This window comes from Antechinus flavipes, chromosome 4, assembly GCF_016432865.1.
Source record: "Antechinus flavipes isolate AdamAnt ecotype Samford, QLD, Australia chromosome 4, AdamAnt_v2, whole genome shotgun sequence".
NCBI lineage: Eukaryota > Metazoa > Chordata > Mammalia > Dasyuromorphia > Dasyuridae > Antechinus > Antechinus flavipes.
In genome coordinates this window covers 163,991,395-164,019,120 of record NC_067401.1, presented here as the reverse complement: position 1 = coordinate 164,019,120, position 27,726 = coordinate 163,991,395, and the positions used below count along the sequence as shown (strand labels likewise).

The 27,726-nt window shown below is 36.1% G+C and overlaps 1 protein-coding gene across 1 annotated transcript in view; it reads left to right on the top strand.

Annotated features, from left to right (window-relative positions):
- The first annotated feature begins 2,504 nt into the window (after positions 1–2,504).
- ASPSCR1 (ASPSCR1 tether for SLC2A4, UBX domain containing) overlaps positions 2,505–27,726 on the top strand; it is a 155,233-nt gene continuing 130,011 nt past the window's right edge. The window contains exons 1-4 of the mRNA XM_051995329.1: positions 2,505–2,621; positions 3,692–3,747; positions 8,127–8,241; positions 20,505–20,605. Coding sequence (XP_051851289.1) covers positions 2,520–2,621; positions 3,692–3,747; positions 8,127–8,241; positions 20,505–20,605 — 374 coding nt within the window. The 5' untranslated portion in view covers positions 2,505–2,519. The remainder of the gene's footprint in view (positions 2,622–3,691; positions 3,748–8,126; positions 8,242–20,504; positions 20,606–27,726) is intronic.

Genomic DNA, 27,726 nt, shown 5'->3' with positions numbered 1-27,726 from the left:
ATAATGACCATGTTACTCTTCCCTGCCCTCATCTCAGAAAGCACCATTGATGCCTATGATCTCCACAATCAAATACACACTCCTCTATTTGACATTAACAGGGCAGCTAGGTGTTACAGTGAACAGAGTAGGCTTGGAAATGGAAAGACTCATCATGAGTTCAAATATAGCCATACTTAACTAGTTGGGTGATATTGGGCAAGTCACTTAATCCTGTTTGCCTCTACTTTCTCATCTGCCAAATAATCTGGAGAAGGATCTGGGACAATATTGTTGCTAAGAAAATTCCAAAATGGAGTTCCAGAAAGTCTGAAATGACTGGACAGTAATTTGGCACTTAATATCCTTCACAACTTGACCTTCACTTACCTCTCTGATTTTGGTACAAATCACTGCCAAACTTAATTGGTCCCAATAGGTAGCATCTCATCTTCCATCTCCACAGTTTTGAGTTGGCTCTTTCTTATATCTTAAATGCGCTTCTGCATTAAGAAAATCTTAGTTCTCTTCTAGGCTTCGCTTAAACACCACTTTCTTCATTTTCTTTCCCGATTTTCCAGCTGAGTGTTCTTTCCCCCCCAAATCAACTTATATTTATTTTGTATTTGCCTTTGTTTATATATTATCTCATTCCTCTTGATGTAATAGAACTCTGTGTCTCCCTAATCTTTGTGAAGAGTGGGCCGTCTGACTTGAGGAAATTTCTAAAAATGATCCCCACCTACCAGAATTTCCCTTGGGAAAGCTACCTCAATCCCGTGGGAATCTCCCACTTCCAACTGATGTAGGAATTACTTTGGACTGGGAAATAATCACCACCCTTATTGATTTGGAAATTAGCCCCTTATCACTCCCTTGCCCCAAACCCATAGAAGACTAAAAAAACAAGACTCTATACCCCAAATTTTGCTATCTTCCCAATCAGGAAGCAGTTCACTGAAAAATTTTTAGTGAAAATAAAACCATTTTGTCAAAAACTTCACTTGCAGACTGGGACTGCAAATTCTTTCACAAAACTTGCAACACTGGGCCTAGGTACTCCCCATCGTTGTTAAGAGTGTCTCTCACCTCTCAACACCCTCATTTCTCAGATTATGAACTTCTTTGCTTTTGTCTTTTTATCTCCATTATTTACTACAATGCCTAACACATACTAGGAACTTAATAAATTATTACTTTTTGAATGGTCAAGATTCTCTCTAATTTGGTTTTTTTCCAGATTGATTTTATATGGCTCCCCACACACTCTAAATTCCAGCCAAAATTATTCTCTCAACTTGATGCTCCATCTTTAGCTTCTTGTCTTCATGAAGACAACTCTTACGCTTTTCTCCCATCTTCACCCCACCCCATGTCTGGAATGCTTTCTCCATCTCCTAACATCCCTACTTTCCTTCTGAATTCTGCTTAGGTTTTCTATAATTTCCTTGAAATCTTTTTAGATTTCTCCTTCTCCTCCCCCAATTTTTAATGCTTTCCCTCCTGAAAGCTGTTTTGTTTTTATTTATCTGTTCACTCAAGAGACAGAATGGTACTCCTCGAGGGTAGCTGAAACCATAGTATTTTTGACCACAGATTCTCCATGAACATAGAACACATTTTAGTGCATGCACATACACACGCTGGTGCAGAGAAGCTAAACAAACGTTAAATTTAAATATATATTGAAGAATCCTTCTCCCTCTCTCCCAGCTCCATTGCCTCCTCAAGGCTAGTTATAGGGAAATGAGAGACAAGGAGAAAGGATTATTTTAGGTCCTAGAATTAGAGATTTGCAGCTAGAAGAGACCTGTGTCTCCTTATTTTACATATGAAGAAACTGCGTCCCAGGTAAGTGATGCTTTATCTAATCAGGATTTGCCATATAACTTTCATACCTGGGATTTAAATTCAGGCATTCCTTGCTCCACCACTCTACACCGAACTGCCCTGATTTGGGCTCCATGAAACAAAAATGCAGGTCCTGTCACACAGTAACCAGTTACCAAATGTTTACAATTCCTAGCACATAGTAAATATTTAATAAATACTTGTTGTCAACAGAATAACTTTTGAGGCAAATAAGTGGATTTGAAATAAGGAATTAGTAGGTTTGAATCTTGTCCTAGATACGTCTTAATTGTGTAACCCTGGGCAAATCATTTAACCTCTCTGCCTTAGTTTTCGCACCTGCAAAATGGGGATAATAATAGCACCTATTTACTATGAGATACTTATAAAGCGCTTTGCAAATGTGAAAGCGTTTATATATACACATTATTCAATCTTATTGCGGCGTAGACTTGGCTCTAAAGTTAAGGACTAGGGTTGACCACCTGGTAGGGCAGATCTCTGGAGAGGATATGTCAGTAGTGAAGGGCAACGGGGCAGAGTAGGCTTCCGTCTGGTATCGGCCCAGCAGCGGAAGTCGTTAAAGGCTCCACCCCCTCCGGAGTTGTAGATGTTCTTCCGGGCCTTTTTGCCAATAAAGTTATTTGAATAAGAGCCGGCGGGGAGGGGGGCGGTCACGTGATCGGAAGATGGCGGCCCCGGGCGGCAGCGGGGGCCCCGCGGTGTCGGTTCTGACCCCGAACGGGAGGCGTCTCACGGTGAAGGTGACGCCGAGCACCGCGTTACTGCAGGTGCGGCAGGCGAGAAGAAGAGGCTGATGGCTGCCTTTCGGAGTCTTAAGATGCGGCGGGCGGACTGAGGCCCGGGCTCTTGCGGTTTACTTTTGGAGGGGAGGGGAGGGTAAGGGTAAGGTGGGGGTAGGGTAGAGGTAGGGTAGGATAGGATAGGATAGGATAGGGTAGGATGTCCCGGGGGCGTGTCCGAGAGGGGCGGGGCTTCGGGTGACCAATAGGGCGAGGCCTCGAAAGGTCTTGCGTTGAGGCGGACCTTTTCTGCGGGCTCTGGGGAAGGGGAGGGGCTCTAAGGAACTCTCTCGAAACGTGGGTTGAGGAGGTGGTGAAGAATTGTACGTCGTGAGGTGGAGAAGTGAGAGGCTGTTCCGGGGCATCTCCCGCAGCACCCTTCCCTCTCCATCCAGGAGGTGGTTAGGGATGAATTCCAATTCTGGCATAGTGATGTCTTTGAGCAAAGCCCATAGATCTGGTCTAAGGCCTGCACAGCCACCTGTCTCTCACTTGAACCTTTGGAGTCCAATCATTGGCCTCATTTGATGTTCTGATAGTTTGTATTTGCAATTGAGATTATTGACCCCTCTCTCCTCCTCCATCCTTCCCTTTTAAGAGAGCATAAACTCGAATTATTTCCTCCCCTTCTTCCCCTGTAGCTGTAGGACTGGATTTTTGATAAATTACTTATGTGTTTTCATCAGATCACCCTTGTTACTCCAAAGACACATGCATTTCCCAGATGATTAGATAGAGGGTGGGATATGAAGCTGTTTTTTCTATAACAGTTAAATCTAGGATTTGTAGAGTAGCATAGTGTGACTTGGTAGGAAGTATGCTGGAGGAGGAGTTAGGAAATCTGGGTTCTAGTCCCATGTCAATTGACAAATCATTGTGTTAGTTTTAGTTACTTTTATTTTAGCTGCATTTTTTCTATCTGTAAAATAGGATTGGATTATGTGATTTCTGTGGTTACTTCGAGTTCCTGCAATTCATAGCTATTTAATAGTATTTATTTCTGATAACTAAATTGCTTGCTTTAGACAGTAATTTTATCCCCTTTCATTTTTTGGCAGGTTTTGGAGGACACCTGTCGGCGACAGAACTTCAATCCAAGTGAATACGATCTGAAGTGAGTCAGATTTTATATCGTTATCTTTTTCAGTCTAGGACTCTGCTACTAGGACCAATACATATACCCAGATCTCTAGAATATGGATGACGGACACCCTGCCCTTAAATTTGAAAAGCACAAAGGCTCAAGTTTAGTTAGAAAACCTTTTAGGTTTTTAGGTGATTATTCTCATAGTATATTTTCTCCCACTGATTCTACCCCATTATTTCATTATGTTGTGGTATTGATCTTAGGCTCTTGAAAGCTGAGCCAATGGAATATGACCTCAGGCTAGTCCCACTAAGCTGGAAATCCTTAAGTACAGACCAAATAAATGGCATATATCTGACATAAGAAGAATTTTACTTTTGGAAAGATTCCTCATCAGGGATTTGGTTACTGTGTGATAATGTTTTTTTCAGTTATATTGAGACCTGAACTCATAATTTCTTCAATTTAGAGAGTTCCTAGTGTGGAAACTTGTTATACCTATAAAGAGGGGCAATTTAGTAACTCTTTTTTAAACTTATAACTTAGAGAATAATCTGGAGTATTTACAGATTAAGTAATTTGCCTATAATTATACAATTTATATGTATTAGGATCAGGTTTTGAACCCATTTTGATTCTTTCTCATTTATCCACCATTCCAAAATACCTGTCTTTTAAAATTATAGATAGTCATGAAGATTTTCTGCTAAGATGTATAGGGAGGTTGTAGTCTTCATTGAAGAAGGCAGACTCACACTAACGTCACTGAGTCTTTAAGTATGTTTTTTATCAGCTATTGCTTAGGATTTTGAGAATTAAGAACATAGAAGACTGGAAAGAAAAACAATATATCCCATAATCTGTTAGAATTTTATTTTTATTTTATATATTTATATTTACTTTAGTTATAATGAAGAAAAATAAAACTTTAAAGATATTTTTACATCTTTTTCCTCAATTTTGTTTCACAACATAAACATAAATTTTTTCAAAAGACTATAACTATTGTTCAGAAGCTTAGTTTAGCTAAGTTTGAGAGGCACCTCATTAGAAGATTGCTGATTAGATGATAACTTCTTGATCACATATCATTTGCTAAGGGATAGAATGGTTTCACTTTCTATGGAGGAAGTAACTATGTGAAAATAATATCTTTGAGGCAAATAATCTAATAAATATGTGAGATAGATAAGTGGCATAATACCTACTTTACAGATGAAAAAACAAAGGTGCTAACTGTCAAGGTTATATTACTGAGCTTAGTGTTCCTAGTTCTAATCATCTAGGAATGTTTCCACTAGAATATGCTTCTTGATTGCATCCGTACACCGTGACAGTAATCTAACCTGTAGTCTCTATTTCTTTAAGAAAATAGCTATATTTTATATTAGCTAATTATAGGATTCCAACTTAAATCTCTCTTTTCAACAATCTCTAATTGTTATAATGTCCATTGATAAGATTTTTGTCTTGTCACACATTGGGATATCTAATTAATTTATTGCTATAATTTAATTGTTATATGTGTTGGTATGTCTATTCTTTTTGACAGTGTATTAATGAACATGTTAAGTCATATCTGAAGATCCAGCTATAGAAAAATTTGCCATTTCCCTTTGTATGCTTATAACTGGTTTTTGGCTTATGTCATAGAGTGTCTGGAGCCAAATGAAATTAATTTCTTGAGTGTGTTTCCCGTTGACAATATGATAGTTTAGGTTGTTTTTTTGCTTTCATCCCCCTAAGTAGTTATGTTTATTATTTTTTAAAATGCCATAATTGATAGAAAAACATTTAGTGTGGCATTTTTTTGTGTCACTTTTTTTTTCCAACCTCAAATACTTCTCACACATCTCTTAACCTCTTTTTGAATTTCTCACTATCTGTTCTACTTTTGCACTAGAAATCTAACTTACTATATTTCAATTTCCAAAGTTATTTTTTGAGCCAGCTTTAAAGATTGATCTGATGTTTACTGATTTCCCAGTCTTCTTTAACTTTCTTGCATTAGTTGTTAATGATTCAGAAAAATCATTGGTTGTTTTCAGTACTGGCCACTTTGCACATTTTCAAATTTCATACAGATTCCCTCTCTGGCCTTTAAATTTTTTCCCTCTCAGAGTTCTCATTTTTTAAACTTTTTATGCTTTTATGGATATTCTCAAAATAGAATTCAGTTTGACACTTGAGAATAGTAATTTATGTTTTGTTTTATTTCTGGGTGATTCACACAGTCTTCTTTACATATCAGGGGTGAGACACAATAATATTTTTTGGATATACTGTACTTTCTTAGAATTGGGACATTACTAGGTGTAGTGTCCATCTGGAGGTCCCTGTTCAGGCGCCAGAATGTAGTATGCTTTCTCGAGCCTCCAAATTGGGGTGCTAAAATATACCATCAGGACTAGCTCTCTGGAGGATCTCAGGACCAGCCTTGGTGTTAGGGAAAGAGTGAAGTAGGCAAGATACCCATGAGGATGGTCAAAGATGGAGTGTCTCTATTTCCAATCATCTCAGCCCTTAAATACCTCAGTATGATTACATCATTACAGCACACTAAGTATGTTGGAACTAGAGAACCATTATCTCATCAATCACATTGAGTAAGTGCTAACTATAAGCACCCTGCTATTATTATGTAAATATCTCTCTTTACTGTAAGTATCCCTTGCTTCAAGTGGAAGCACATCCTCCTTGACTTCTCAGGAAGGGTGAGAACACCAAAGGGGGATGGGGAGCCAAACCAGATATTGTCAGCAGGTTCCCTCTGGGCTGAGGGGTCTTATACCTTACCCTGAGTTCCCTCACTATTTGTAGCCCTCTACAACTAGGACTAAAAAAATCCTTACTCTTAAAAGTTTTATGGGGATTGGAGTGAGGTAAGTGGAAGGAAAGTTATTTTCTTTCTCATTCTATCTCCCACTCTAGTCTAATTTCTTGTATTTTTAAGAAGGATAAATTAGGGGTAACTGGGAGAATTGTTTTCTTATCATGACTTCTGAAATTTACTTTTTCTTTGTTTCTTCCTCTGTTTCCTTCCCTTTCCAATGGTTCTTTTTTATTCTTTTTTCTTCATTCTGTATCGATAAGGATATATTTTGTTTTGAATCCATATTTGATCTGAACTGAAAGTCAGAAACTTCTTTGTTTACTGTAATCCTAGTTTTACCATTGTGTGGCCCAAAGTTTATTTGGCTTTTCTCATCCCTGTTTCCCTATTTGTAAAATAGGTATAATAGTGATAGATCATGCATCCCAAAATTGTAATTGGGAAGGAGGGTTCACTAATAAAGATTAGTGGAAGTTTTGGTTTCCTATTTCTGAGATCTGCCAGTGTCCTTTATGATTCTGTGATCTGCTTTCCCCTCCTGGACTCTGATATTTCATCTAATTACTTAGACCTTGGTGTCTTAATTTCCCTCATTTACTTCTGAGAAACCTTATCCCATTCAACTCTTGGGTTCTCTGATTCCATACTTTGCATGAGAATCAGGATATTTCCAAACCTATGCTATGTTCTGTTAGTTGCTGATCCAGACTGGCAGCTTCTTTAGTCTGGTGGAAGGTTTTAATGATCATTAAATTATATAGCTATATATCTATATAGTATATATATCTATAGTATATACAGATATGTATCTATATCTATAGTATCTATAGATATATATTTATAATATATATAGATATTACATATCTATAGTAATTAATTTTTGCAAAGCTAAGAGACATAGAGATAATAAGTAACTTGTTCAGGATGATGAGTGAAATTAGTTTGGGCTCTGAGACTAGAACTTTTGTTAACTGAATTTCTAGTCAAATTTTTAATCTGATCTTTTGTCCTTTTTCAGTTGGTGAAGAAAGTTTTGTGTTTACCAGTTAACCAAATTTCAGAGAATATAGTAGGTAAAATGATGTACTGGGATAATTTGATTTTCAATTGATCATCTCCCTCCTACTCTCTTCCTTTCCTCCCCCCATATCCAAGACTAGCAATCATGATAGATATAATTTGTTGATGAGAATGAAGATAATATCCTTTGGCCTTTGCCCTGGTCGTTCACAATGCCTAAAATAATTTCAAAACCTTGGGAAATAATCCTTTTTCCTTTTAAGCCTCATTGACATGTTAAGACCATCACATTTGGAGGATTTTCAAAGCTGATTTTGTCTTTCTGTCTGGCTGTCTTGTACTTTGACAACTTTAGCTTTTGACTGTCTTAAACTTTCAGTTTTTTAACTTTTAGTCTAATTTGAAAATGTCAGTAGTTGTGGGATTCTCCAGGCAGATAAACTGCTAGTCTTTTTACCTTGTTATTGGAGGATTTAACTGGGGTTGGGTGTGGCAGGTGGCTTCAGGGTAATGTGCTATCAGCTTGTGGTGAGGACTTTGGTTTGTTTTTCAGGTTTCAGAGGAATGTGCTTGATCTTTCCCTGCAGTGGAGATTTGCCAATCTTCCTAACAATGCCAAGCTGGAGATGGTGCCAGTCTCCCGTAGTCGGGAGGGACCTGAAAATACGGTATGTGTATTTCTGGAGGGACTGGAATTACTTTCTTTCCCCTCCCACTCCTTTTTTGTTTTTCAATCAGAAAGTATTTATTAAATTCTACTATATACCAGACAGATTGCTAAGCACTGGGAATAAAAAAGAAATGTTAAATTTAGTTCCTGCCTTCAAGGAACTCACATTCTAATTGGGGAAACAATGTGTAAATAACTAGATGTATGCAAGATATATGCAGTGTAGACTGAAGGTAACCTCAGAACTGAAGGTTCTAGCTGATGAAGAGATGGGGAAAGATTTCCTGAGGAAATGATATTTAAAGAAGGAAATCTTAAGAGACTTAAGAAGTAAAAGTGAGGAGGGAAAATTTTTCATGGAGGACAGTTGGTGCAAAGGCAGGGGGATGGTAGATGGAAAAACAAGGAGTTTGGTGTATCTAGAGCATAGAAGAGTTGCGTGCGTATGTGTGTGTGTGTGTGTGTGTATGTGTGTGCGCGCATGCGCGCGTGTGTGTATGTGTGAATAAAATTAAGAAGAAATTTAAATGTTGAATGGAAGAGTTTATATTTGGTCCTGGAAGTAGTAAACATTGGGATTTATGTTGTATTGGGGGATTCTTGGTTAGGTGTTTGTGGTGATTTTCTTCTTTTAAAATAATATAAAGGTTCTCTCTGAGAGAAGGTTTCTCAGGGAGGTTTTCTGGAGGCAGCCTTAGTTTTGGTTAAGAGTAATAATCACCCAAAATGCAGCCAACTGGTAAAAATGCAAACGTTTATTTTCTCCTTCCAAAATAGCCCGATTAGTTGAGGCCTATCTCTCTGCTTGGTTCCAAAAGCTCTTGCAGATTGTCCTTTGCTTCTGCCTCTGCTTTCTTCAGCCTCCAGCCAGCCAAGTGGAAAATGGAATGAATCTCTCTTGCCTCGGAGAGAGGGTTTGTGGGCTTCCTCCCAGAGTGCTCCTCTCGGACCCCAGTCAATGTTCCAAAGTAACTCTCTCTAACCCGAAGTAACTAACTAACCCAAAGCTAAGAGCCTCTTTATATATGATCTCCCAAAGGTTGACTCCTCCTTCTGGAGGTACATTTAAGGGAGGTGTGAATTCACAAAGTTACAAAGTTTACTTTGTGAATCTCCCACACTTGTGAACTCCAATGAGTACTGGTGTGAACACAAGCATTGTATCAATTAGTTCTACTTAGTACTTTGTTTCAGGTTCTGGCCCAAAACATCTCCTTGTAAGATCAGATCAGTGATACTGAACCATGCTAAATTAGATAATTCTTGTCTCTATCAATTCTAATGACTCAACAGTTTATAAAGATTCCAAAAGGTCTTCACTTAAGAAAAGTCACTTCAGCAACTGAGTATGGAATATGTTATGGGAAGAGACTTGAGACAGGGAAATCCTTCAGAAGGCCATGGAAGGTGTCCAGGCATGAGGTGATAAGGGTTTAAGCCTGAATGATGACTATATGCATAGAGAGAAGGGGATATCTGTGAGAAATGCTGTGAAAGTAGATCAAACAAGATTTGACAATGGATTGGGTAATGTACAATGAATGTGAGTGAGGAATAAAGTGTGACAATGAAGTTTTCATCCTGTGTGCTTGAAAGGATCATGTTGCACTCAACAGTAATAGGAAAGTTAATGTGAGGAGAAGTTTAGGGGTGAAGAGCATGTTGAGTTGGAGATATCTGTGTAACATTGAGTTCAAGATGACCAAAAGGCAGTTGGTAATACCAGCTGGACTAGAATGGAAGGAAAGAGACTGGAACTAGATGTGTAGATCTGTGAGTCATCTGCATAGAAAAGAAAATTCAATCCATGGGAGCTGGTGAGGTTGAGGTAGTGTAAAGGGAAAAAAAAGAAGAGAGTTTAGGATAGAGCCTTGGGAGTCTCTCTTAAGTAAGGAGGAGGGGGACAGGAGAAAAGGAGCAACCAAATAGGCAGGAATACCAGGAGAAAACAATGTCATGACAATCCAGAGAAGAGTGAGCATCCCTGTGGAAGAGAAAATGACCAGCAGTGTCAGATATATAGAGAAGTCAAGAAAGAGGAAGGCTGAGAAAAGTTTTGGTCATAGAGAGATTGTTGATAACTTGGGAGAGATCAGTTTCAGATAAATAATGCAGTCAAAAGCCAGATTGCAGAGGTTTTAGTAGCAAGTGAGAGGAGAAGAGGCAGCTCTATTGTAGATAGCTTCCCCAAAAGCATGCTGAGAAGAAGAGTGATATGGTGTGGTAGATAGTGATGACAGTAGTTTTAGGTAGGTTGAAGTCAGGCTGTTTAGTTCATCTTTTGTTTCCTAGATGTGGAGTCCTGAGGAAAACTTTGTTGTTGTTAGAAGTTCCTTAATTTACATAGAAGACTAATAAGAGAAAGTTTTTTTCTTTTGGGGACAGGGCTAAGTAAATGTTCTGATTGGGGAAGAAATAGAAATTCAGAAAATATGAAATGTGTGTTTTTTTTTTTTTTTTTTTTTTTTTTTTTTTTGGTATTTGGAGTATGAGGTATGAAATGTTCTAGTTATGCTTATTGTATTTTTTTTTTTTTGGTCAATTCTTTTAACTCTCTGGTCATAGGATCATAAAAATTATAACTGCAAGTAACCTCTTAGATCATCTGGCCCCTTTCCCTCCTTTTACAGATGTTGAAAATGTGTCCCCAGAGAACTTAATTCAGTTAAATTCAACAAGCTTTTATTGAGTAACTGGTATGTATTGGGTCCAGTGTTAGGTACTGAACATACAAAAATAAAGTAGTTCTTGCCCTCAAAGAGCTTATGTTTTACCAGGTGAAAACACAATGAACATAAAGTAATTTTTAAAAAAATTTTTTTATTAAAGCTTTTTATTTATAAAGCATATGCATGGGTAATTTTTCCAACATTGACCCTTGCATAACCTTTTGTTGCAAAATTTCCCCTCCTTCCCCCCTACCCCTTCCCCTAGTTGGCAGGTAGTCCAATACATGTTAAATATGTTGAAATACTTGTTAGATTCAATACTACACAAAGTAATTTCAAAGTAATTTTGGGGTGGTAGAGAGATTACATAACAGTGGGGAGGACCAGGAAAGTCTTCATATAGGTCAGTCAGTCAAATTTCTTTTTAAAACACGTTATTATATGCTAAGTATTATGCTAAGCACTGAGACTATAAAAAGAGGACAAAGACAGTCCCTTTCCTTAAAGAGAGTTATCTAATGAGAAGTGAAATATGAAAGGATAAAGATAGATACTTTTTAAAGGTGGAAATGAGGGACAACACTGAACATGGGAGATAGCTTGTTCAAAAGTGGGGAGATAGGAGGTAGAATAGTATGTGCAGTTAAATGACTTGCATAAAGCCATACTATTGGCAGAACCTGGGATAGAATCTCCTCTCTGGATTGTTAGTTCAGTGTTCTTTTTTACTACACTCCAGAACTTTTAATAAAATTTCATTAGGGCTCACAAAGGAAAAGCCAGTATATTGTAGAAGTCAGGGATGTGATATGTTGGAATTTTATTCCAACATGTCATTTATTTACTACAGAAATTTCCCCCTCTCTGTAGTCTTGTGGGGTGTGTGTGTGTGTGTGTGTGTGTGTAAAGAAGTACATTTTCAGTCTTTGAGTCTTTTCATCCTCACAAAAATCTAGCTACACACTTATTGTTAAGACCTGTTTTTTTACTTGCCTTCTCTGATTTGGGTTATCATATTCTTCCTTTTGCTTCAGTGACTCTCTCTTGTAATTGGAGGCATGGTCTCTGGGTTAGAGAGGATCATCAAAAGTGGCATCTTTGTTAATTCCAAGTAGTTGGTTTCTTCCACTGGCAGGGGAGAAATGGCTAAGCTTTCCACTATTTATTCTTATATTTGTAAATAAATGAGTCACCTGCCTTCCTCTCCATGACTGTCAAAAAGAATAAGAGAGGCATATTTTCTTCCAAACCAGAAACCTCGCATAGGAGTTATTTTTGGGATATTTCTGCATAATTCTGCAAGAATATTATTGGATTTTTGGATTGCTTTGTCAGATCCTCATTGGCTTTTGCTATTAGTGTCTTTCCATTTTAAGGGAAAAATAAAACATTATTTAGGGCTAATGTGATATCTTGGACAAAATTTAGTATGAACCCATTTGGTTTCAAAATTTTTGATGCTTGGATATATACCTGTCAAATGCTACACTCCAGAACCATGATATACTTGTATTGTCAAAAGGCTTGCTTTAGGATTATGCTTCAATGTAAAAAAAATACTGAATTCTTATAGAGGAGATAACTTTGTTGGTATAATAGAAATCTACTTTTAGAATTTTGGAGTAGAACTATTTTTCATACTATTTCTACTTGGCTGTCTGGTATTTTAATTCCTTAATGGGGAGAAGAGAAAGGAAGGTAGAGGGCCAAGTAAAGGAAATGAGAAAGATGGTACATATAACATAACTTTTCATGATATCTCTTTCTCCACTAACTTAGCATAATACTTTATAACTTTCATATTGAACCTTCAGATAACATCTTCTACAACAGTGGTTTTTATACATTTTATCTCTCCTAATAGATCATGAATTGTAGGAGCATAAGAATCATAGCTTTTTTTTTGTATTTTCCACAGCACCTGATAATGCCTGGCTTGCAGTAGGGACTCAATAAATACTTGCAGAATGAACAATACTATCATCACTTTATAGTGATTCTCTACCCACTAAACATTACACTGGTCCTTAATGCTTTTTTTTTTTTTTTTTTTAACACTTTTTTGTTTTTATTGTGTTTTCTTTGTGAAAAGCTAAAGCTTTTCTTTTTATTTTAAAACTTAAAAAATCCCAAGTTCTTATTGATCTATTCTGTTTCTTAGCTATCTCAAGTACCCTCCCCTTCTCCCACTCCCCTCTTCTCCCAGAGAGCTATCTGATATTTTGTAGAGAGGGAAAAAAATCATTCTGATTGATCAATATAGTGAAAAAATATGAAAACATGTATAATGTATAGCACCTGTGGACTTCTCACCTTAAAAGAGTGGGTTCAAAGTATTTTTTTGAATCCTGCTTGATCTTTATAATTTTTGTTATATATATTGTTATAGTTACTGTTTATATTATTTTCTTGGTTTAGCTTACTTCATTCTGTATCACTTCATATAGATCTTTCCATGCTTTCAATATTCATCACATGCAATGTTTTTTTTAATAGCTTTTTATTTTACAGCATTGGGTAATTTTACAATTACCAAACCTTTTGTTCTAGTTTTTCTCCTTCCCCCCACCCCCTCCTCCAGATGGCAGGTTGACCAATACATGTTAAATATGTTGAAGTATAAATTAAATATAGTATAAGTATACATGTCCTAACAGTTATTTTGCTGCACAAAAAGAATCAGTCTTTGAAATAGTGTACAATTAGCCTGTGAAGGAAATCAAAAATGCAGGTGGACAAAAAATAGAGGGATTGGGAATTCTATGTAGTGGTTCATAGTCATCTCCCAGAGCTGTTTCACTGGGTATAGTTGGTTCAGTTCATTACTGCTCTATTGGAACTAATTTGGTTCATCTCATTATTGAAGATGGCCACATCCATCAGAATTGATCATCATATAGTATTGTTATTGACTATATAATGATCTCCTGGTCCTGCTCATTTCACTCAGCATCAGTTCATGTAATCTCTCACATGCAATGTTTTTTACAGTACAGTTCCACTACAGCACTATTCCATTACATTTATATATCACAATTTCTTTAGTTCCCAAATTGTTAGCTACCACATAATGCTGCTAGACATATTTTGGATTATGTGGGGACTTTCTTTATAACAATGGCTTCCTTGGAGCATAAGCCCAATAATAGAATCTCTGGTTCAAAGGGAATAGTAATTTTTTTAGTAATTTTATTTGCATAATTTTAAATTGCTTTCTAAAACCTTAAAATATTTCACAGTTCTACCAATAGTGTATTAATGTGATTATTCTACAACCATCCAATATTGACTTTCCATTTTTTAAATCATTTTTGCCAATTTGCAGGATGTGAAATGAAACCTTTGTAGGGTTATTTTGATTTATATTTCTCTTATTATTAAAGATTTAGAGCATTTTTTCCATCTGATTGTACATACCTGGAAATTTTTCTTTTGAGAACTGTTTGTTGAAATCCTTTGGTCATTTGTCTATTGGGTAATGACTTAATTTTTATTTGTATTTATTAAGTGTTTATGTGTTAAGTGTATGTGTGTGTATGTATATATATGTGTGTGTGTGTGTGTGTGTGTGTGTGTGTATATGTACCAAATCTTTGTCAGAGAAATTTGGTTTTTTTTCCCTATTTGACCACTTCCCTTCTTTGAAGTACATTAATTTTGAATGTGCAGAAGCTTTTCAATTTAAAGTAATCTAAATTATTTTATCTTTTATAATTGCTTCTTTCAATCATGTGGTTAAGATTATAGGTTCTAATTTTATTTGTAGTAAGATCTTTAATATTAAGGTTGTATATCCATTTACTCAAATATCCATAGAATATGGTGTAAGGTGTTAGTCTAAGCCTAATTTCTGTCAGGCTGCTTTCCATTTTTCCCAGTAGCTTTTATTAAAAAAGGCTTTTTTCACTAGGATAACTTGTTTTTTTCTTTTTATTGAACACTGGATTATTGAGTTCTATTATTTTTGAACATCCCTTGTTGAAACTTTCATTGATCTATTTTTTTTTAACCAATATCAAATGGTTTTGAAGATTGCTACTTCTTGATATAGTTTGAAGTCTGGAAGGACTAATCCACCTTCATCTTTACTTCTTATCATTGTTTCCCTTAATATTCTAGATCTTATGTTTTTCCACTTGAATTTTGTTATTATTTTGTCAAGTTCTATAAAGTCTTCCCTTGGTGCTTATTTGATTGACATAACTTTAAAAATATAAATTAATTTTTGTACTATTGTAATTTTTTATTATATTGTCATGACCTAGCCATGAGCACTGAATATTTCCCTAGTTATTTAATAATAGCTAATATTTTGTAGTGCTTATATGTTCCAGGCATATCCTCTCAGTTTAATTTTGTGTTTGTCTTGTTTTTTCTTGTAAACAACTACTTGTAGGATCTTGTTTTTTAATCTAGTCTGTTGCTCTTTTTTGTTTTATTAGCTTGTTTAATCCATTTACATTTAAAGTTGTGAGAGCTAATATTTGTGTTTTTTTTTAAAGTAAATTTTTCTTCCTCCTCTTTGCTATATACTATGCTCCTTCAGTTACTTTATCTTAATTTTTTTTTTTTTTAAAGATGGCTCTATTCCCACTGGCTATTTTCCTTTAAATTTGATCCTCTCTCGTTTGTTACCTCTTTCCTTTTGGAGTTTAATATTTCCTTTTCTTTCCTGATTCTATCTGGAAATTCTTCCCTCCCCTGTTTTTTCCTCTTAGTCAAGTAGATTAACCCCTCATTTCCTGCCCTTCAACTAGTTCTGTTCACTTAAAATTTCTTTTTTTTTCCTGCCCTTTACAAAAAAAAAAAATTTCTCCCACTCTTTTCATTACCCATTCTCTCTGTCTATTTTAGACCTTCATTCTTTGACTCATAAACCCTATAATTGGCTATTCTTTCTCTTTTCTCTGTATTCCATAGAATTTCCAAAGCACCTATTCGAGGCTTTCAGATTCCCTCAGTAGTTCTTGCTACTTCTATCTAGAATTTACATGAATTCCCCTTTTCCATTTTACCTCACTCCTAGAATAAGGCCCATTATTTCAGGTGTCCTCATCTCCCTTCATAGAACATTTCATTTTACCCATAGGAATATTCATTAATATAACCTTCTTTCACCATCAAAGCAAGGCCGATTTCTTTTTTCCCCTCTTTTCAATTCATCGTCTTCTTTTCACCCTCTTATCTGTAAGCTTTCTTCTTTCTGAGACCACAGGGATTAATTTTTGATCATTGTTAGCTTTAGATTTGACTGGCATATCATGTATTTTTCATTATGCTCCTTCTTTTTTCTCCTCCTCTTGTGCATTTTCTTATGTTGAATTGTAGTTCCACCAAAAAACACTGATTAATCGTAGGCAGGGTGTCACATATTCTGTCCATAATGCCTCAGTTCCACCTCTTCACTGTTACCTTCATGGAATTTCTTTGTTTTTTGGGGGAGGGTGGAGGCTGTGTATGGCTCCCCCTCCCCCCCACACTTCCTGACAGTGATCTGTGAATTTTTTCAATTGGTATTTCATTTTCTATGTTCAGAAGTTCTGGGTAATTTTCATCTATTATTTTCTACATTATGATGTTAAAATTTTTTGTTTTGTTATGTTTTTCTGGGAGGACTATGATTCTTAGATTATGTCTATATGTCCTATTTTCATGTTTCTTGAATAATTAGCATATTTTTCATAGTTTTTTTGTTTCTTCTCTTCTGGATTGTCCTTCATTTATGTTTATTTATATTCCCTATCTGTTTTCTCTTGTTCCTTTGGTGAGATTTGTGCAGATTTCACTTCTTTTATTCTGTCTATATTTGTTGTGCAAGTCACAAATTTTGCTTTCATAATTTTCATTTTTCTTTTCAAAACACAAGAACATATTGTTGTTCCATGTTCTAACATTCCATAGAGTCCTCTAACACATCAAATTTTGGATCATTTTTCTTTGTTTTGCAGTATTTATTTATAGATACCTGAACTTGTTGACTAGATCTGGAGGCCATATTTAATTTTATTGTTGATATTTTACTTGTTGATTTATCTGCTTATGTTCAATGTTTCTACTTCCTTAGATTTTAAATCTCTTCCCCCTCCCCTCCAATTTCCCTGTTTACTTTCTGACCCTGTCTTTTCTGATGATGGTTTCCTTGGAGGTTAGATCTCAAAGTATTTTAGCTTCCTTCCATGCAGTGTAAACCACGATTCACCAGCTTAGGTCTCTGGACTAGGTGTCTTTTGGATGATCAGAAATGGTCTTTTTTGATGCTGTGCTTTTTTCTCTCATTCTTAATGGAATGCTTTACTCCTTACTCCCTCTGTGGTAGTCAGCCCTATTGTCCTATTCTACTTTCTCTGTGCTGCTGTTATGGAATTCCATTGGCACATGATGGTTATACAGTGCTAGTGCTAAGGGGTTATCTGCCTCACCATTGGCAGAACTACTGTGCTGGTGCTTTGGGGTTGTGTCCCTCAGCAGACTTTTGCTTCTGAAGGGCTTCCACATACTTTTGTCTGTCATTCCCTGAGCAAATCTCCATAGCCATAGACCTGTGGGATGGGAAGAAGGGAGGGGAATGGAGGTGTGGGGCTGGGTTTTTTTTTTGCAAATCCCTATCTTGTATCATCTTTAAGAAGTACTGAGTGAAGTGAGGGTCAGTCTATAGTTTTTTAAAACTTTCTTTGGGGTTCTGGGTGTTTTAGATCATGGAGACAGCTAAAGTTGCTTTATCTTTAATGTATAATTTCTGTTTTAGAGAGTTTTGAAAAATTGTGGATATCAGAAAAAATGGCCATCACAATTGTTTCTTGCTTATGTCACTCAGAAGTCACTGAGACTTCTACTAGGTGGCAAGTTTCATCAAGAGACAATTTTTTACACTAAACTGCTTTTTACCTTACTAGATTATGTGACTACCTCTGCTGGTTGTGTCTAGGAAAAACTTAAGGAAGAAAAGACTTAGGGAAGGAATACTATACTCTTCTGGTTCTCCTATTTTCTTAAGTGTTCTTTCTTTTTTTGATTAGTCTTCTTATTTCTTACAGCTATTCTTCAGGGCTGAGTTCTTGGATTTCTTCTTATCCTTGTGATTTCTTTCCCTTCAAGAATTCATCAATTTCACCTATTTCAGTTATTATTTTAGTACTTCCAAATCTTGTTTCTCTACTCTTGCTCATTTATCTGAGATCTTGTATCTTAATTCTAGGACATTTTCAATAGCCCATTGTCACCATTAAATTGTATTTAAAGATTGAACTCATCACCTTAGCCTTAGGTTGATTCCTTTTCCTAGCCTATTTCTACCGCTGGTACTTCTATTTCTCTTGATCCTCCCATCTTCTTCCTCCCTGTTCCTTGCTTAAACCCTTGTAGGTCTTATTTAACTTGTATCTTCTTAACTTTGTATAGTTGGATATTAAGTTTCTTTTACAGCTTCTCTTTGATGAGTTTTTCTTTTTCTTACTGCAGACAGGTCCAAGGTATCAGTACTTCCCAGCTGGATTTTGATAATACCTCTATATTTCCCCCAATTTTTCCCATTTCTTGTCTCTCCTACTAAGGATATTAGGTTGATAGGATGTTAATAGTTTGCTGATTTGGATAGAAAAGTCAGTACTAGTTTGAACAGTGTTGTTATTTGTAAAAACAAATACTTTTATTTAAGTTATCATTTCTATTTCACAGAAGAATTTAGGTCTTTGAGCTGTATGAGTAGAACTCAACAATGCTAGTTTGAAGAGAACTGGTGCTGTGAAATGCCTCAGGGATAAAAAATGTCCAAAAGTTTGGGGGCAGTAAGGGGGAAATGAAGGTTGTTTTCCTACTCCAAACTTGCTGTATATGGTAAATATTTTTGATACATCTGTGATTTCATGACTAATTTAGAAAGAAAAATATTGCTAAGGAAAATTCTCATGGCACTTCTTTTTATATTTCATGTAACACAATTTGAGAAATGCTGCTTTAAAATATGGGATCTATTAGAAATGAAATTATGTAGCTTGGGATTATTAAAAGAGGGTTAGGTTGAGTAGAAAGGGATAGTGAAAAGGGTCCCTATGCAGAATACAGCAATTAGGCTAGGGCTGAAGAAGCAGGCTCTAGAAGCGAAAATGGCCTGTTCAGAGATTTTTATAGAAATATCTGGATTATAGGAGGATGTCAAGAAAATATCAGGGGGAGGAATTTTTGCATTTTTTAAGTTAGTTGTATTCCTGATGCTATAGAAGCCTCTAAACAGTGTGAGAAAGAGATATTTCAAAGTTTGAGAGTTTTGTTTGAGCAAGGCTTTGATCCCAGAAGGGAATCTGAAAACTTGGAATAAGATTGATCATAACATTGGGGAAAAGAAATTTATTGTACAATGTGGTGTTCTCTTCTTTTTCTAAAATATAATCGTTCTCTCTGGGAGTAGGTTTCTTGGGGAGGTTTTCTGGAGGCAGCCTTAGTTTCAGTTAAAAGTAATAATCAGTCCAAATACAGCCAGCAGATAAAATCCAAACGTTTATTTTGTCCTTCCTTGATTCCAAGAGCTCTTGCAGCTGGTCCTTTGCTTCTGCCTCTGCCTTCACTCCGACTTGTGGCTTTCAATCTTCCAAAGCAATTTCTGGCTCTAGCTCAACTCCCACTCGTGGCTTCTTCTGAATTGACACTCCTCCACTCTGAATCTTTTCAACTGAACTCCCGACTGAGCCTCTGTCAGCTTCTTAGGGATCTGAGAGTGGGATTATGGGTTTCTGACTTGGGATCTCATACTGAATACTGACTTGTGAATCTCCCAAAAGTATGAACTCCATTGAGTACTTAAATACATTAGTGAGCTAGAGCATTTGCTAAGTACCATGCTAAATTAGGCAACTGACTTATCACTTTGTAAGAATTCTAACAGTACAATGCTGAATTAGTGTCTTCTAAATTAATAGTTAATAATTAAACTCTTAGGGGCACCTAAGCACTTAGATGCAGTGGATAGAGCACCTGCCCTGAAGACAGGAGGGTCTGAGTTTAAATCTGGTTTCAGACACTTAACACTTCCTGGCTGTGTGAATCTGGGCGAGTCACTTAATGCCAATTACTCAGCAGAAAACCTCCCAAAAAACAAAAAACCCCAAAACAAAAAAAATTAATTAAACTCTTAGTAGAGTAGAAATTTATTATGAGCAGGGACCATCTCATCATTTGTTTTTAATACTCTGGGAGCTTTGAGTGTTATTCTCCATTTCCTATTTGCCAAGTTGAATGGTCACTTTTATGGGATTTGTCAGTAGGACTTAGGATAAAAGTAGTTTCATTCTTTCCTCAGTTCCCATTCTGAAGTAGGAACATAATTGAAAACATGAAATTGAAATCTAGATGATCCTGGATTGGTGATTTTTTCTGTGTCTGTTATCAGTTGAAAGAGAGGAAGAAACTTTTCTCTAAAATACTTTCTGTCCCCAATGTTTCATATAAATCCCAAATTATGTTTTGAGGGAAGGTCATCAGATAGCATTTCTTCTTTGTACCTTTGCAATTAGGTTATTTGGTTTAGGGTTTGAGAATTAAAAAAAAGCTGTCATTTTTGTTAATTATGGATCTAATTTTATGCTCTCTTTTCCCATAGGTTCGGATTGCGTTGCAATTGGATGATGGCACTAGGTTACAAGATACATTTTGTTCTCGACAGACACTCTGGGAGATTCTTGTTCATTTTGTACAAACCAGGTAAGATATAAAGTGAACATTTGACACCCTTTCTTAAGGGGTTAGGAGATCCTTAATTCTCTCTTTAATTATTGCCAGATCTGTGATTGTAAATTAGAGAATTGGCTTATTCCAAATGAATTGGGCTAGATTTTTGGGATTTTTCTGGCTTTTGATGATCTGGGATTATTTTTTGAGAAAACTGACTTTTAAGATTAATTTAGTTGGGATTGGAATGGTGGTTTAGCAGTTTCTCTATAGGAAGATTGGGATAAAGTTCTTCATTAAGTTTCCTGTTCACAGTTGTGGTTCTTAATTTTGGATACTGGTGAAGAAAGTAGCTTTAATTCTCTTCAAAGATTCTGGAAGCCATGCAAAGGAGTCAGTGGACCTTTAGGAGGAAAATAAGATGTTTGGGCTGATTTTCTCCCAGAAAGTGACATAATACTTTGGTAATCCTTAAATGGAAGAGAAAGCAAGATAGTAATTCCTTGATTAATAAACCCTCTGAGAAAGAACCTATTTTATAACAGAGTTGGCTGTATTTTATAAAAAACAAACCCAAGCTTTCTTCCTCCAAAGCTTCATATTTATGTGAAATAGTGCTATCCTTCATCATTTGGCTGTGAAGGAATGTTTCTGCTAACCTTGTGTTTTGTTCTATAGTTCCATCTAACACTCTCAAGTTGGGTAGGACATTACAGCATTATTTGTTGAAGGTAAATAGGCAAACATGTCCTACCTTTAGGCATGTGAAATCAGTCTGTGTTTTATATTGCTGGTCTTTATTTCATGCATGTTAGGTGTATATTTAAATATGTACATGTCTCCCCTATTAAGTTTTTCCAGGGCATAGACTATTTTCACTTTTATCTTTGTATCTTCAGAGTTTAGCACAGTACCAGGCACTTTATAAGTGCCTAATCGATTTCATTTAATTAATTAAATTATTTATATGATGATATATATTTTATTTAATTAATTCCCTAGGTATCTTCTTATTTTATTTAACACAAATTGCTAAGAGCTATCTAGAGTGTATTGCTTATCAACAAGATAGAAATACTTAATAAAAATGAGAGAACTAACAACTTTAGGGGCTGAGTGAATGATGCAGGGAGTTGTATCTCTTCAAAGATTTCTCCTTTAGGGGGCATGTTGGAGCTATGATCAAGTATTTGAAGGCCTGGAGGACAATCACATAGAGAAAGGATTAGATTTACTCTGTTGGCATCACAGGACAGAATTAGGAGCAATTGATAGACATTGAGGGATGAAAGATTTGGGCAGTTAGGAGCTATTCAAAAGAGGAATATATACTAGCTGTGGAGTATTTGGATTCCTTCTCACCACTTCAATTTCATAAACTATGATAGATGATTACTTATCTCTAACATTCCTGTTACTTTTAGTTCATCAACCAGTTTCTCCTTGTTGGTCAAGAACAGTTTCAGAATAGCATTTTCTTTTGTTGTTACTGCCATCATTTGGAGGATAAAGTTATTAGAATACTCTAAGAAACTTATGACTTCTCTGCTTTTGCTAGAGTGAATGTTCTAGTGCTTTAAATCCTTATGTGCTTTAAATCAGTTTTTTTTTTTTTTTTTTTTCCTGAGGCAATTGGGGTTAAATGGCTTGCCCAGGGTCACACAGCCAGGAAGTGTTACGTGTCTGAGGCCAGATTTGAACTCAGTTGCTCCTGACTTCAGGGCTGGTGCTCTATCTACTGCACCAACTTTTTTTTTTAAAGTAGGACTAAATAATCCTTAGGAATATTGTTTCTATTTCTTCTAGTCTTATCATGTATTCAGTAATAACCAGAAGTGGATAATAGCCATTAGATTGATAGTTCTTGAGAGGCTTTTGGGTCATCTGTGGATCTATCTCCTTATTCTGTGGAACTTCCTTCAGTTTTCCTTTCTCTGTAAAGAACTGTATATGTTTTATGTGTTCAAGTGTTCATTGACTCTTTTTTTAATTTTGATTTTATATTCTTCCACTGTTTTGATACAAAGTGAGAATTATTTGTTTCCTTTTTTTGTTACATCTCTGAAGCATTTCTCTAGAAATCTTCAGTCCCCCTGTTAACCTGGTGAGTAGATGTGTTCCTCCAGCCTTTACATTTTATTTTCTGGAATGAAGACTAACTTGCAGTTTTTCATACATAGAGGTTACATGCTACTGGCAAAAGTACAAACGTAGCACATTGTTTGAAGGATAAAGTAAAATTGCCTTTGTCTTCTCTCTTTACTTTGAAGCAATTTCTAGAATGTTTTTTCTTCCTTTTGGTAACTCTTGGATAATCGTTGGGACTGACAACTATGGCAAAACACTTGCTTGCAAAATGTGAGAGATGCAAACTTAATGGCATCCATCTTCTTTCTGTTTTGCCCCTGCTCTCCAGGATCTGCTGTCTTCTTCCTTGGACACAGGTTTCCTGGTCCTACTTAGAGGGTGAGGCTTAATTAAAAAACAAGTACATGAACAACACCGACCCACAAGCATGAAATCTATTTACCAGTTTCATGCAAGGTACTCCCTCTGGAGCCTTCTTCACTGATACCATCTTAATTTTAGAAGAGAAGTTGAGATGATTTGATGGAAGAGACAATCAGCACATTTTTAGCTCAGAGCTTGCTTTATTTGTCTGATAATAGTATGACCTGATCAGACCTAGACAGCAACCTGCACTTAATTGAGATTTTTCAGGCTTAGTGAGGTTGGGGTGTTCCATTTGCCTCTCCTTTGCTACACTCTCTGCTTGAAGCTGCAATTTGTCTGAAGTCAATTCAAGAACAATGTGGCATTTTTTGTAAATGTCAAAGTAATAAACTCTGCTCCAAAGATAATTCCTCTCTGCTTTCTTTGTGGCTTTGGAAGACTGCACTAGTTGAGATGCTAAGGCTGGTGTGAATTGTGCAGACTATAGTGTGTGCATTTCTTTATCCTCGTTTGGCTAACTTGCCTCTTTAATAATAATAATAATAAATAATGGACATGTATATAGTGTTGTAGAATTTGCAAAGCACTTTCCAAACACTGTCTCATTTGATTTTCAAATCAGCCCTGTGAGGTGGGCACTGTTAAATATAAATATCCTCATTTTCACATGTGGAGAAACTGATGTTCATAGTGGTTTAGTGATTTAACTTCTGATGAAATACAGATTGGGTTTGACTCTAGGCATCTACTGACTCTGGGTCCAGGATTCTTTCTCAACTATACTGCCTTACCAGGTATGATTCTTTTAGTCTTTTCCTCCAAAATCTTTATGGTTGTTTTATCAGAAGGTAGAGATCATTGGTATTAGTGTCTGTGGATCTCATACAAATAAGCAACATAAATTTTTTTCCCTCCTCGTTCATTTTATACATTTGAAAATGAATAGAAAAATGTATTATTATTCTTGGATCTTGGGGTGAGGGCCAACATAAATGTGTATTGGGGAGGTCCTTGTATCAACCATGTCTTTAGGGGGACAAGTCACTTTTAAAGTTTCAGTTTAATGAATTTGTTCTTTGTTCTTTCCCAGTTGCCTGGATTCTACCCCAATTCCTGATTTGTCCTGGCCTTTCTAACTTGCTTTCATTATGGTACCCAGATGAGATGGAAAAGGCAGAATTCTCTTTAGAGGTCACGATAACAAGGGTTTGGAATTCAGTACATTTGTTCATTGGATATTTGTTTCCTTTTTCCCTGAAGTCTACATAGTGGTCTAGTATCCTAGTTTGGTTTTACTTGCTTTTTCCTTAAAGCCTCCCTTCTTTCAACTGTAGCAAGAGGAATAAATTCTTTTATTAGACAATATTTCACTGCACGGCCTCTGGGGGTGATAGCAAGGAGAAAAGTTCTTGGGAATAAAGGAGCATGGCTAGTGTACTTTTTATATCTATGTAATATCTTTTCAGTTATGTAAAAGGCCCTGACCTGGAAGTCCATTCATAGGCTGGTATTGTACTTCTGTGTGAGGGCAGAGCTGATTTTATTTTTCAGCCTTATTCAAGTCGTGGAGACTATTGTATATCAGCCTCTCCAAGTCATTTTTCCTTCTTTCCAAAGAAAGTTAGAACCTGCTTTACTTGCTTCTTTTACTTCTCAACTTATTTCCTTTACTTCTCAACTCTTGCCCTTATAATTGTTGTTTGTCTTTCTTTTAGAAGAGGACCAATGACATCAGCAGTCTGATGTCTTGACTTGCTATCAAATTGCATTTAAGTGAGACAAAATGCCCTTAATAACTAGGACACTTCTGACTTTCATACTGATGCTTCTTCAAAGTTCCTAACCTCCAAATCTTCTGTCCCCTTAAATTCTGTGACCTACTCCTCCACTCTACTTCAACCACAAAAAGGGATGGTCATACCATGGATCTAACCATTACCCACAAATGGTCTTTTTCCATGACCAAAAGCTCTGACATTCCTTTCTCTAACCATAACCTCCAGTCATTAAATCTTTCCATCTGCCTCACCCTTCCTAAGCCTATTCTGATTTGACCCTGCCTCAATCTAGTCTTTCTACCATTCAGTACTTTCACAGGTTATTTATCCATGTTCTGACTTCATTTACTTTCTTTCTTAGTCTTAAACCTATAAATGATTCATTTCCTTAAGGCACCAACTCTTAAATCACTTTATTCTATCACATACCATCTCTTGTCAAATTATGATCTTCTATTACTCCTGCAGCTGCTTCCACAAATATTGAATAAAGTTGGAGGAATTCATACAACTTAGGTATTTTGCTACAAATTTGTTGTCCATTTTCAACTGGACTGTCACTGCCACAAATAGATCCTTTTACTACCTAATTCATTTTCTAGTTCTTATTTCATTCCCCACAGTAGTTGTTCCAAATTTTCCTTTCCATTACCCTTACCTCCTTTCCCCCAAGGCTCCCATATCTCTCCTTCACTTCTCCCTCTCAGCTTTGAACTTCACATCCTACTTTGTTGAGAAATTTGTGGCCGTCTGCCGTGAATACGGAATAAATTGAGGGCAATCTCAGAAGGAAGGCATTAAGATTAAAAACTGAGAAGGCTTCTTATAGAAGGTAGAATTGTAGATAGGATCTGAGGAAAACCAGAAATGGTAGAAGACGAGAGAAAAGGAGGTAAAGCATGTTGTCTCCCATTCTTTCTTGTTTTACTCAGGTCTCTGATTAAGACTCTTTTTCCTGAGTCCATTCCCTCTATATGTGCCCTTTTATTCCCTTCTGTTTTCTTCAGCAGATTGCTTACTCATTTATACCCTCTCTAATCTTCAACCTTTCCCCATCTACTAGGTTTTTTCCTATCACTTTCAAATGGGTCCATTTCCTCATCTTAAAAAAAAAATAACCCTTCACTAGACCCCACCATTCACTTATCTCTTTGCAGATGGGTTTCAGATCTGCTTCTCTAGCCCTGATCTCTCTCTTTGTTTCTAAACTTGCATCTCTCCAACTGTCTGTTGGATATATCAAACTGGTTGTCTTATAGACATATTAAACTCACTGTGTCCAAAAACTGAACTCTTTTTGAATCTAAGGCTGGGAAAGAAGAGGAGGTCCTTTTGTCAGCCTATATCCTACTTCTTTACCCTTAAGGATGACAAGTCCCTTTTATAGTTTCAATTTGTTTTACTTCTTTGTTTTTGCAAACTTCCCTTCTTTCTAACTTTACTGTTCCTGTCAAGGTTGCTGCCATCCTTCCAATTACCCAGACTTGCAACCTAAGTGTCATCTTCAGTTCTTTACCCTCTCTTCCCCTCCATGTGGCCAAGTGCTATAGATAATAACATTCTCTGTTTTATATCCCCTTTTCTTCTCTGACATTATCACCATTTTTGTGCAGGCTCTTATTACCTCTTCTCTCAACTATTCCTGTAATCCTGAAGGCTACTTCCTTGTAGTTTTCCTGCCTCAAATCTTTCTAATTCATCTTCTACTCAGCTGTCATATTCATTTTTCTAAAGAATAGTTCTGATCATATAATATCCTTCCCTTCCCCCAATAAAGAAAACTACAGGGTTTCTTTGCAACCTCCAGGATCAAACATAAAATCCTATTTGACTTTTAACGCCCTTTATAACCTGAGTCACCTCCCTATCCTCAATCTTTCCAGTATTCTTATATCTTGCTCCCCTCCAAGTATTCTACAATCTAGTGATATTCCCTTTCTTGCTGTTCCTCATGTGCAACTCTTTTTGATTCTAGCTTTTTCACTAGCAATTTGTCATGCTACCTTTAACTCCTTTTTTCTTTTCTTCTTGCATTTCTGGCTTCCCTCAGATTTCAGCTAAAGTCCTACCTTCTGCAAGAAGCCTTCTCAGTCTTTAATCTTAATGTCTTCCTTCTGAAATTGCCTCCAATTTATTCTGTATATATCTTCTTTGTACATAGTTATTTGCAATTTCTCTCTTCTATTAGACTATTGCTTCTTGAGTATTGGTTTTTTTTTTTTTTTTTTTTTTTTTACCTTCAGCATATCACAGCTTATCAAGTAAGCATAGTGCCTGGCACACAGTAGTTGCTTAGTAAATGGTAGTTGACTGACTGAATTTTTATATCTTTTCACTTTCTATGAAATCAAATCTGGGAAAATGTCATCCATGCTCATTGTCCCATTTTCTCTCCTCTTGTTTCCAGTCTTATTAAACTAAAACTGCTTTCTCCAAAGTTATCACTGACCTCTTAAAAAAAAATTATTGGTATCTTTTATTTTTAGTACCTGAATTTTCCCTTCTATCTCTTCCCTTTTTTCTTCTCAGTCATCTTATACTTTTTTTTTTCTAGTAACAGAAAGAGAAAAAAAAAGAAAAAAGAAATTTGTAGAAGTGATTAATACGTTGAAAAGAAATTCTGAAAATATATTCAGTGTGTACATCTGGGTACCTCTCTCCTCTCTGTAAATGAATGGAGGATTTGGAGATTATCTTCTCTTATCTCTGCTTTGAAACTATGCTTGTTTTCTTTGTAATTTTGCATATTTACTTTATGTTGTTTTTTCTTTACATTTTCACTGTTGTAATTGTTTTATATCATTTTTTTGACTTTGTTTAATACACTCTGCCTTCAATTTATGTCGTCTTTCCATGCCTCTCTATATTCATCATACTTATTTCTTATGGCACAATAGCATTTCATTATATAACCACAGTTTG